This window comes from Bison bison, unplaced genomic scaffold, assembly GCF_000754665.1.
Source record: "Bison bison bison isolate TAMUID 2011002044 unplaced genomic scaffold, Bison_UMD1.0 scf7180017864495, whole genome shotgun sequence".
Classification (NCBI taxonomy): domain Eukaryota; kingdom Metazoa; phylum Chordata; class Mammalia; order Artiodactyla; family Bovidae; genus Bison; species Bison bison.
Window position 1 is genome coordinate 12,739,694 of NW_011495054.1, and position 11,976 is coordinate 12,751,669.

Here is an 11,976-nt window from a genome sequence, read left to right on the forward strand (position 1 = left end):
TCGCAGGCGGCAAATACTAGCAAAACAATGGGTGTGCTCCCTGCAGGCACCATCCTCTCTGACCCTCGGTCTTCCTCTCTCACTGATGAAACCCTGCACCTACAGTCCTGCTAAGATCACTCTTACCCAGCTCTGCTGGCCGGCAGTCAGGGACTTAGTCTCGTAAATATGTTGGTCACTTTTTCGGGGTGGGAGGCTCGTGGCTTTTTGCAACAAGTGTCCATATTCAAGAGGAGGCAGGCTGGGCAGAAAAAATGGAACTCAAAAGGTGTCCTCGATAAAGGCTTGTTTTTCTATGGGGCGGGTTACTGCTCTTCCTGTCTTTCAAATTCTCTCCTGCGGTGCCGTCCTGCGCCTTCAATACAGGGAAGGGCTGAGGGCCCCCAGCCCTGCCGACCTCCCTTCTCATGGCAGAGGTCACGAGGACACAGGAGGCCTTGTCCAAGATCCCCCATCCCCTGCGTCCTAAGGGGGAGGAGGGGCATACTGATGCCCGGGAGGTGGTATCGGTGTTCCTCAGGATTTTAAACATCTGATCAGTGATGGGTGCCCCACCACTCTGCCAGGTGATGAGGGAAACCCAGAAGGTTCCCCTGTCCTTTGACTGAGACATGGAGACTATCAAGGGTTGTGCACCTCTAAAGAGATTTATCCTCCAGCTATCGGAAGCTCCGAGGGCGGAGGCCACATTGTCCATGACTGTCTGTAAGGAAACCAGGAGTGCATCTGCCGGAGACCACAGTATAGATACGTGGCTACCTCTTCCAGGCCTTGGGAGGCGGGTCCAAGTGGGCTGAAACTCTCCCCTGGCCTAGCCTTGGACCCAACAGCTGGGCTAGCCCAAGGCCCTGTTCCCAGGTCTCTCCTACCCTCAGAACACCACAGGTCCCCATGCCTGGGCTATCTTGGGACCGATTTAGCTGAGGCAGGTGAGTGCTGAAACCTCCCTGCTCTGGGCCCTGATAGAATCAGGTGCGGGAGAAGGGGAGCCATCTCCCTCCGTCCAGGGCGCCTGCTGCATACACTCTGAAGCAGTTAGGTAATTCTCCACCCTCTGGTCCCTCCCCTCTTCACATTCCAGCCTCTTTCTGCCGCCACCCACACCCACTTCCCACCAGGCGGGCAGCAGGCAGGGATTGGGTTCCTCCACTGCGCTCTCATTAGCCCCTAATCCTGCTTGGTTCTCACCAGTCTCCTTTCTCGCCCTAATCCTCCTGATGGGAGGGTCTCCGGTTACCCCTGGGGACGTCAGAGACTGGGCAGGCAGGGCCAGGAGGAGGAGTTGGGGGTCCCCCCAGGAGCTATGAGGAGCTGAGGGGTATGAGACATATCCTTAAGAGCTTTTCCTGACCCAGACCACAAATTCACATTATCATCATCATGACTGACAGCACTATGCACTGGAACTTTCTTTAGCAATGGACATGTTCTGTATTTGGGGGGGTTTCTAGTGGACATCACTGGTAGCCAGTTGTCACATGTGAAATGTGGTTGTTGTTATTGTTCAATCACTAAGTCGTGTTCCACTCTTCGCAACCCCGTGGACTGCAGCACGCCAGGCTTCCCTGTCCTTCACTATCTCCTGGAGTTTGCCCAGACTCATGTCCATTGAGTTGGTGATGCCATCCAACCATGTCATCCTCTGTCGCCTCCTCCTCCTCCTGCCCTCAATCTTTCCTGGCATGTGGTTAGTTTTAATTAACTCATATTTCGATTAATTTTATTGTAGATTGTCCCACATGGCTACCATATTAACACAGATCTACAGTGTTTATTGAAGGCTTTGTACATGTCAGGCCCCAAACTAAGTGCATCGCCTCATTTAAACGTCAGAGCCCCCTTCTGGATAGCTACTATCATTAAGTCCAGTTTGCAGACAAGCAAACTGAGGTAGAGAAGAGCTCAGTGGCCTATCCAGAGAGAAGCACATGCAGTTCATCACTCTGCGGTCATGCTGGAAGCCGCCCCTCAGCCTCAGCTCTGGAGGCTCCACCCCAAACAGGGAGAAGATCCAGGCACGGAAATCACCCCACAGGGATGCAGGTGGCATTGAGCCGGACCTTGAAGAAAGGGAGGATGTCAATCAGCGGAGACTGGGGTAGAGGAAAGGGCAACCCCCGACACCCCGCGGAGGGCACGGCGTGAGCCATGGTGTGGAGCGGGGCGGGTGAAAAGCACACCTGGGCTGTCTTGGGAGGGCAGAGCTGGGGACGTAACATGATGGATCGGGTCCCTGCCCGCAAGGAGCTCAGTCTGCATTTCTGTGCTGAGAACGTTACGTCCTTATCAAACCGCTTGGAAACAGGTAGGCGTATCCTCATTTTACAGTTAAGGATATGAAAGGCCAGAGAGATTAAGAAACTTTTCTGAAGACTCACAGCCCAGAAATGGGAAGCCAGGATTTGAACTCAAGCCCGTCTGACTCTGAAACCTATAACGGAGCTACCACCCAGGTGTACCTTCCCCCAAAGGGCTCAACGTTGTACCCGGCATGTAGGAGGTCGCTCAATAAAAGTGAATAATCATCGCGTGTTAGGAAACCTGGATCCACGCACCTCGGGCTGCAGCGTATTCCGAGCCCAGGAGAATAGATTTCCCTACCTCGAAACAAAGACCTCGGTGAAAAAGAACCACCCCGAACCCCCACCCACAGTACCCATCTTCTCCAAGTCCTAGTTTGCCAAGCTCTCAGGGGCCCATGGCAACAACCAGGCCACAAGCAAACAATCGCAGGGGGTAGACAGGGCCACCCGCTCCGCACCCTGGACCCCTCCTTCCAGACGCTAGTTACTATGAAATGCGAAATGCCATAGTATCAGAACCAGTTGGGTGAGTACAGAGGGGGCCCAGGGAGTGAGGGAGCCTCACCATGGGGTGAACGTTGCTGGGGAAGAGGCCAGGGTGGGGTTCAGAACACAGTGGGGTGAGGTGGGGTGGCCTGAAAAGGAGAGGTGAAAGGGGAACTGTGGGAGCGGGAGGTGGTGGGGGGGCGCCTTGCCCCAGTCCCAGTGGTGGTCTGGGTAGAACCCTGGGGCGGTCTGCTTTCCCTGTTTCCCCTCTGGGCAGTTTCACCTTCTTCTTATTAAAGTGTGAATTCACATACAAGTTTACCATTCTTAAAGTGTAAAATTAGTATATTCACAAGGTTGTATAATCTTATACAATCACTGTCTAATTGCAGAATATTGTTTACAAATATTTATTTTATGTTTGGTTGGGTCGGGTTCTCAGCTTTGGCACAGGCAGGATCTTCTTGTAGCTGGCAGACTTTTCTCTAGTTGTGGCACATGGCTTCCATAGCATGTGGGCTCTGTAGTTTTCGACGCATGGGCTTAGTCGCCCCGAGGCATACGGAATCTTAGTTCTCACACCAGGGATGGGGCCCACATCTCCCGCATCGGAAGGCTGGATTCTCAACCACTAGACTATCAGGGAAGTTCCTAATTGCAGAATATTCTCATTATCCCCACCTCAAAAACCACTGTACCCTCCATCAGTCATTCCCCATTTCCTGTACTCCTGCTCCTGCCTCTGGCAACTACTAATCTACTTCCTATCGTGATAGACTTTCCTGTTCTGGAAATTTTATATTAATCGAATCATAGAGTATGTGATCTTTTGACTGGCTTCATTAACGTAGCATAACGTAGACAAGGCTCATCCTTACTGTAGCTGGCATCACTACGTCACTTCTTTTCATAGCTGAATAATCATTTTTTGCATGAATACACCACATTTTGCTTACCCATTCATCAGTTGATGGACATCTGGGTTATTTCCACTTTTGGGATATTATGAATTAATGGTGCTATGAACATTTTTTGTACAAATTTTTGTGAAAACATGTTTTCACTTCTCTTGGGTGTATCTTTAGGAGTGGAATTGCAGGTAGTAATTCTATGTTCAACCTTTTCTTTTTTTGATATGGACCCTTTTTAAAGTCTTTATTGAACTTGTAACAATATTGCTTCTGTTTTGTGTTTTGGTTTTTGGCTGCAAAGCATGTGGGAATCTCAGCTCCCTGACCACACCCATATTGCTGACATTGGAAGACAAATTCCCAACCACTGGACTGCCAGGGAAGTCCCAAGATTTAGTTTTAGCTCTTATATTTAAGTCTCTCTGTTTAAAAAAAAATTTTTTTCTATTGTGGTAAAATATGCCTAACATAAAATTTTCCATTTTTAAGAGTGCAGTTGAGTGGCATTAAGTACATTCACACCGTTGGGCAGCCATCACCACCATTCATCTCCAGAGCTTTTTCATCTGAAAAAGCTGAACTGAAACTCTGTACCCATTAAACATTAACTTTCCATTGCTTCCTCTCCTTAAAGCCCCTGGTGTCATTGGCAAAGCTCAGGAACAATTCTCGGGAAATTAAAATAGAATGTGGGTAATGAAATAAAGGCTAACCTTTTTTTCCTTTTTCCTCTGTGCTTAGTCTAGTTCCAATTGCTCTCAGGGGGGCTGCATGCAGAGACCTTGCATCGGCTCTTCAGACCGGAGTTCCTAGTGCAAAATGGCTGCGGCAAGCCCTCAGCTCAGTGGGCCGTGTGCAGAAGTGCTGCACACGACACTCAATTCAAGATGGCGGCAGCGTGCCGTGTGGAGAGATGCTGCACCCGGCACTGCGATCTGAAGCCGGGAGCAGCGCAGCTCTGTAGAACTCCGCCCACTCCCCCCTGACCCTATAAAGCAGCCCTGCCCGCGGCCTGTCAGGAGACCCTGGACTCCAGAGCCTGAGCTTGCACTTCTCCATTCTTTGATGAAAGAAATAAAGCTTTCCCAGGTGGCGCAGTGGTACATAATCCACCTGCCAGTGCAGGAGATGCAGAAGACGTGGGTTTGATCCCTGGGTCAGGAAAATACCCTGGAGTAGGACATGACAACCCACTCCACTAATCTTGCCTGGAAAATTTCATGGAAAGAGGAGACTGGCGGGGTTTAGTTCATGGGTTTGCAAAGAGCTGGACTCGACTGAGCATGCATGCAAACTTCTTTCAAAACTAAACTCTGTCGCATTCTTTTGACTTGAATGACAACAGGTAGGGGGACCCGTGTTGGGGCCTGACTGGAAAGGTCAGTAACCCTGGCAACCACCATCGTACTTTCTGTCTATACAAATCTGACTACTCCAGGTGCTTCTTGGGAGTAGGATCATATAGTATTTGTCTTTTGCATCTGGCTTCTTTTGCTTTAAGTTTAATGTCATTGAAGGTTCATTCATGTTGTAGCATGTGTCAGAATTTCATTCCTTTTTAAAGGTTAAATAATATTCCATGGTATGAACGGAATACATTTTGTTTATCCATCCATTTCTTAATGGACACATGGGTTGACTCCACCTTTTGGTTATTATGAATAAAACTGTTATGAACATTGGTGTATAAATACCTGTTCGAGGCCCCAGGTTTCAATTCTACCCAGAAGTAGAATTTCTGGATCATAACGTAATTCTATGTTTAATTTTTTGAGGAGCTGTCATACTGTTCTGCACAGGAGCTGCACCATTTTACATTCACAGCCATGCACAAGCGTTCCAGTTTCTCCACGTCCTCACCAATACTTCGCACTCTCTGTTGTTTGATAATAGCCATCCTCAGGGGTGCGAGGTGATGTTTCACTGTGGTTTTGCTTTGCTTTCCCTAATAATCAGTAATGTTCAGCGTCTTTTCATGAGCTGTTGCCCCTTTGTACATCTTCTTTGGAGAAACATCTACTTTTTAATTCACTTTTAAATGAAGTTTGTTGTTGTTGTCATTGACTTGTAGGAGTTCTTTACACATTCTGAGTTTTAATCTCATCAGCTACATGATTTGCAAATATTTTATCATTTCATGGGTTGCCTTTTCACTCTGTTGATAGGTCCTTTAAAGCACACAAGTTTTAAATTTTAATGAAGTCCAGTTCATCTGTTGTTTCTTTTGTTACTTGTGTGTTTAGTGTCCTTTTCAAGAAGTCATTGCTGCCAAATCCAGTGTCATGAAGCCGTCCCCGGTGTTTTCGGCCAACATGCCCTTGCTGCTTACCATAGGAATGGGTTGCTATGGTGATAGGAGCATGGAGTAGGGCTGTTAAGGAGGCTGCAAAGTGGAGGAGCTTGTACGCTGTCCAGGGCCAGAGCTGGCACACCTCTGCTCGTGATACCAGGGGCCACCCTAAGGGCATGGAGTGTTCCAAGATTATGCCAAACTGGTCTCTGCTTTTATGGCCATTCTTGGGAACCTGGAGTGCCCAAGACTGCTGTGGGGGAGGCCGAGTCTGGTGGTGATTGCAAACAAACTACCCAACAGCTGTAGTTCCTCTCCCAACACTGAGCAAGTCATCCTCAAATGGTTCAAAAATATATGGTGCTGAAACAGCTGAGTTTGAACCTTGGCGTCCCCTCTAATGTGCTAGGTGAGCTCGAGTGTCAGATTTCTCATCTGTAAATTGGTGCTAATAATACTCCCTTCTTATAAGTTTACTGGGATGGTTAGAAGAGGCCAGTAAGTTATTTCACCACCTCCCGGCACATGACAAGTGATCAGTAGACCTGGTTTTTATGGTTATGTTTGGGCCGCTCACCCCGCCTGCCCTCAACTCCAGGACACCGACATAGCTAGGCAAGCCCATCCTTTCTGGGTCCTTCTCTCTCTGTGGCTGCCCCACCCAACCCTCTCCTTGGGTCTCTCCAGAGTGCTGAGTCACGCTGCCAGGTTCTGCCCTCCTCCAGCCGTACTCCTGGTATGACCCAACCTCTGGGGGTAGATGGGTGAGGAGGACGCAGGGCTCTGGAGCCTGACATCCCAAATTCCAGGCCTGGCACCATCACTGAGCAAATGAAAGTGTCTCTCAGCCTTACTTTCCTTCCCTGAAAAGCAAGGAAGACGATGTTTATTTCTCAGAATCAACACAAGATAGTGTAGGTGGGGGTCAACAGCAGTCAGCACGAGGCAGGTGACAACTCCGCTGTGTGATGAGCGCTGGTCCTATTGCTCCGAGAACATGGAGAAGGCACCTGAACCCTGCTGGGGGGCGGGAAGGGGCCTAGGGAAGGCCTCCCGAATGAGGGCTCTGGGAGCCTTGAGGGTGCACGCAGCAATATCAGGGAGGGATGGACTTCCCTGGTGGTTAGGACTGCTCTGCCCCTGTAGGCGGCGTGGGTTTGACCCCTGGTCAGAGAACTAAGACCCTGTGCGCTGCATGGTGTGGCCAAAAATTAAAAAAAAATATTGGGGAGGAAGTCCAGGCTGGGCAAAGGCAGGGAGGAAGGACAGAGCTTGACGGATTGGTGAGTTCAGGTTGTTGGGGTCGGGGGAGATGCAGTTAAGGCCCAGTGTGGTCAAGTCCCAGAGGACCTGGTCAGCCACCACTGAGAATGACCCCTCTTGGGGGGAAACGGGTAGCCAGTGGAGGGCTTATGCAGGGAACCATGTGATCAGATTTTCATTTCAGAGATTTTTTCTGGCTGCCCTGTGGAGTGTGGACAGAAGAGGGCAGGAAGCGGCAGAGAGAAACTCATGGGCTCCTTTCTAAACATCCAAGCAAAAGATGACGGAAGCCCAGACCAGGGCAATGGCCGTGGTGCTGGGGGTGGAGTCCAGACGTATTTAGTGAGCAAGCCAGCAAGCTGAGAACCAGGACGCAAACCCCGGTCGGACCCCCTCTTTCTGCCTCTGCAGATGGCCCCAAACAGCCCAGGGCCTGCTGAGCTTGGCTTGTTGGGTCTCAAAGGCACTGCATTCCTGAGCAGAGTGCCGAGAGACCCAGTTCCTGCTTCCTCGGGGACAGAGGCCCTGCTGGCCCAACACCGCCCTCTGATGGCCGAAGGCGAGGTTGCCACAGTCGCCGCAGCACTCCTGCAGCCCAGGCCTGTCGCCGCCTCCTCTCTGAAGCCTCCTGATGCAAAGCCCACCCACCGAGCGTGCTCAGCAAGCTCCGTGCTGTCTGCACAGATGGCCCTGGGTTCACATCTCATCTCCTCCCTTTAAAAAAAAATTTATTTAAAAATTAAAAAAAAATTATTTTTGGCTGCACCAGGTCTGCATTGCTGCGTGCAGGCTTTCTCTCTAGTTGCAGCAAGTGGCGGCTTCTCTTGTAGAGCAAGGGCTCTAGGGCGCGGGGCTTCGGAAGCTGCAGCTTGCAGACTCTGGAGCTCAGGCTCAGTAGTTGTGGCGCAGAGGCTTGGTTTGCTCCGCGGCACGTGGGATCGTCCTGGGCCAGGAATCAAGCCCGTGTCCCCTGCACCGGCAGGCAGGGTTCTTAATCTCTGGGCCACCAGGGGAAGTCCCCTCCTCCTCATGTTGTTCATCAACCTGAAAAGTCTCTTCCCGCCCTGATCCTCACTCTCCCCAGCTTCTGGAGGCGAAGCTTCGGCCCAGGCCTGGTGCCCAGTCGTGGGGGCGGAGCTGGAGTAGAGTCACGTCCCACCGAGGCACAGATCCCCGGGCAGCTTTGTCCAGACCCTGGGCATCTCCACCCCACCCCCAGGAACCCAGCCGTTCGCCCAGTCCCACTATGTGCCCCCTGCCCCAGGCTGGCGCTCACTGGCAGGGGCCACCGTCCCACATGGACCCTCCCTTCCCCTGAGAGGCAGGGCAGGGCCACTGCTGGGAGCTGACCGGAGTTCTGGCTCCACCTCTGCCATTGGACATGGAGCTATTGGCCAAGGCTCTCCCCCTCACCGAGTCTTGGTTCCTGGACCTGTAAAATGGGCTATAATTCCTGGGTGCTTCAGGGTTGCATATAAAGGGTCTGTGCAAACTGGAGTGCCATGCCACGGAGCGCTGGTGAAGCTGTGACTGTCTCACGGTGATGTCCCCTTCAGCCTGGGCTTTTGGAAGGTGAGCTGGACAGCAGTGGAGATCTGAGGGGCACGAGAGCCTTTCCAACTGCATTCAAAAACCCCTGTAGGCCCCTTGCCTCTGTCCCTCCCCCTGGACCTCCCGGAAGGTCATGCGGCTTTGCAGCCAGGAGGAGGGCAGGACGGCAGGCCCTGCCTCCATTCCCCTGGGCAGGTGAGGCCTGGGAGATTTTGCCATTCTTTCCTGACAAACAACAGGGCCGTTTTGCAACCTGCCTTAAAAAATGGTTTTGTTTTGTTAATAACCACCAGATGTGTACACACAGAAATGACAAACATCAGAGAGCCGTTAGCAGCGCCGCTCAAGAGCCCTTCTGGCTTCCCTCCGGCTTCAAACACCCGACAGGCGCCCTCACCCCACTCCTCCGTCTGGAAGGCCTGTCGCACCTGGTCACCCCCCACCCCCCACCCCTGCCACGTCTCTCAGTTATGCCTTCAAGGGCCCCTAGAATTTGGCTCCTGCCCCTCTAAGCCCACGTGATGGCACCCTCCCACTTGATAATCACAGGAGTCACTTCTGCCTCCCTCACTGCAGGCAGCCTTCCCATTAGCGGAGTCAGATCAGTCCAGTGTCCCCAGGATACCCACGGCCTGCAGTGCCTGGCACCGGGCACTCAGTAAACATTGATGAATGAGTGAACAAGAAAATAAGCTCCGGGTAAACCAGCCCCTTTCTGGGCTACTTCCTTTTTAAAGTGGTGGTTAGAAAGGCCAGGGTCAGCGTTCATATCCACAAACCTCTTGTTTTTAGGCGAGGGATGTGAAGGTGGCAGGAAGGCACTGGGAGTCGCCGTCATGACAGTTGGGCCCAGTGAAACCTGGCACAGGGTCCCCCCTCCCCCTCCTCCCTTCCCTGCCACGGGCCATGGGAAGATGGCCTTGGTAAGCCAGGACCTTGAGGGCTCTAGATGTCCCTTCAACTGGGAGGCTGCACAGAGGGTGACCTGTGCAAGTGGGGTGATGGGAAAGCCTACCACATCCGGGATGTGGGAACGCTCTTGGACATGAGATGCTGTGTGACTTTTTTCCTGATGGACCCAGGCTGTCCCCTTGGTGATGGTGGGGCAGTTTTTTTTTTTTTTTTTCCTTGCCAAATGATTTAAACACTCCTTTGGACCAGAGTGCCTTGCAGCATTGGCTTATGATATTCAGTTTCTTTCTTTCTTTCTTTAAAGATTTTTTGAGGTGGACTATGTTTTAGCGTTTATTGAATTTGTTACAACATTGCTTCTGCTTTATGTTTTGGTTTTCTAGCCCTGAGGCATGTGGGGACTTAACTCCCCAATCAGGGATTAAACTCACACCCCCTGCACTGGAGGGTGAAATCTTAACCACTGGACCACCAGGGAAGTACTGGCATTCAGTTAGTTTGCTTTGCATAGCGGCAGAGACCCTGCTCAGACTCTGTGCTTCATCGTTCTTGGTGGATGGAGGGCTGGGTCCACAGAAGGAGTGCTGGGGCCTCACCTGGCTCACCGGAAGACCCCCACCTTCCCAAGCCTCATTATTTCCTTGCCTAAAACAGGCTCTGGGAAATCGAGAAACCTCTTATTAACCAGGGAAGATGAGAGCACAGAGTTTGAGAGTGGGGAAGGACCAGAGGCAGGCTTCTTGCTGGCGAAGCACCTGGAGAGTGGGGCTCAAGGAGGCTTGCAGTCCCTGGGAAGGGCCTGGGTGGCCAGGATGCTAATGCTTGGCAGCAAGGACCCTTTCACAGGGATGTCTGGCCACTCACTCCTGGGGACGTCACCCGAGTGGCCAGCATTCCACCCTGTGGGATAGCAGTACGGGAGCAGGAATCCAGAGCCGGGGGCCGGATCTTCAGAGGTACTGGGGGCCGCTGGCCTGGCCCAGCCAGAGGGCAGAGGGCAGGGTGCAGGGTCGTGGGGCAGCACTCTCAGGCCCTGGTGGATGGCTTCATTGACAACTAGAGTCAACCTCAGAGCCACAGTCAGCTTGGCAGCTTCCTGCTGGGTGCGGTCCTTCCAGCAGAGCTGGCAGTGGTCCTGACTGTGGGCTGTGGGCCCCAGGAGAGCCAGCCATTGAGGAATAAAGCCTTCACTGGCCTGCTGCTGAGTCGCATTTGGGGCGCGGGAGGAGAAGGGTTGGCAGCCGACCTTCAGCTGTCCCCCTGGTGAGACGCAAAGATGGAGGAAAAGCCTGATGGTTCTCCTAAGGAGCAAGTCTGAGTCCAGGCTGGGTGCCCTGGGATGGCAGCTCCACTCTGCACCCCAGCACGCCCATTGCATCTCCCTCCAGCTCTGCTTGGGTCCTGGCCCCACTCAGAGCCAGAAAGAAACCAGGCTGGAGGTCGGCTGGATCACAGCAGGTGGGGACGGGGTGGGAGACAAACTGGGAATTCCCGGGAGACTCGGCTTTGCGGAAGGCTGAGTGTGGCTCTTCACTGATGGCTCACTCTCTATTTCTGATCTTCCCTCCAAAGGCGGTAGAGCCAACCTGGAGAGATGACGCTCTGCCAGAACAGAGACCCACCATCCCCCCCCCCCCCCCCCGCTGCTGCCCGCCCCCCGGCAGGCCTGCCCATCCCTCTCCCCGGCCGCCTCCAGCCAGCCCTGCAGCGCATCCCTGCTGAGCCCCTACATGCGGAGAATGGGGCTTCTCTGCTCTTCAGGCCTGAGCATTGCTCCCTGCAGCCAGGGCTCAGGCACACCCCCACCAAACCAGGGCCAGGCGTGGGTGCGCCCTAGGATGTGGGGACCTTGTCGCGAAGGACACAAGGGCAGGTTCTGCAGGCAGGATCTTTCCTCCTGGACACTGGCTCTCTGTGAACAGGGGATGGGGTGTCTGCCAGGATCTTCCCGTGATCCACACATTGGGGGTACCCTTCCTGCTGGGCCACCGAGCCAGGCGGGCCCACAAGGAACTGAGACAGTGAGGTGAGGTGAGGTGGGAGGCTCTCCGTGGTCCCCTCCAGCACCGCTCTGCCTGGAAGGGCAAGGACAGGGCAGGGTGCTAAGGGGTCGGAGAGCTCGGGCACAGGGGCGGCGGGGTCTTCACTGCAGTGGGGACTGTCTTGAGTCCTCGAGACCCTGAATCTTCTCCTCGGAGGCCTTGTCGGGGAGCAGCACCTCTACGGTGTAGCTGATCTTCTTGGCGTGTATCAGGCTGTA

At 53.0% G+C, this 11,976-nt stretch overlaps 2 protein-coding genes across 3 annotated transcripts in view; both read right to left on the minus strand.

The window, feature by feature from the left end:
* SEC14L3 (SEC14-like 3 (S. cerevisiae)) overlaps window positions 1-4,529 on the minus strand; it is a 14,923-nt gene extending 10,394 nt beyond the window's left edge. Inside the window, exon 1 of one of the 2 annotated variants that reach the window (XM_010828770.1) lies at window positions 4,414-4,529. The gene's annotated coding sequence lies outside the window, so the exon portion shown is untranslated. The remainder of the gene's footprint in view (window positions 1-4,413) is intronic. The other variant, XM_010828769.1, reaches the window with a different exon arrangement.
* Window positions 4,530-11,359: 6,830 nt separating this feature from the next.
* Window positions 11,360-11,976, minus strand: part of SEC14L4 (SEC14-like 4 (S. cerevisiae)) — a 16,174-nt gene continuing 15,557 nt past the window's right edge. Inside the window, exon 13 of the mRNA XM_010828771.1 lies at window positions 11,360-11,976. Coding sequence (XP_010827073.1) covers window positions 11,860-11,976 — 117 coding nt within the window. The 3' untranslated portion in view covers window positions 11,360-11,859.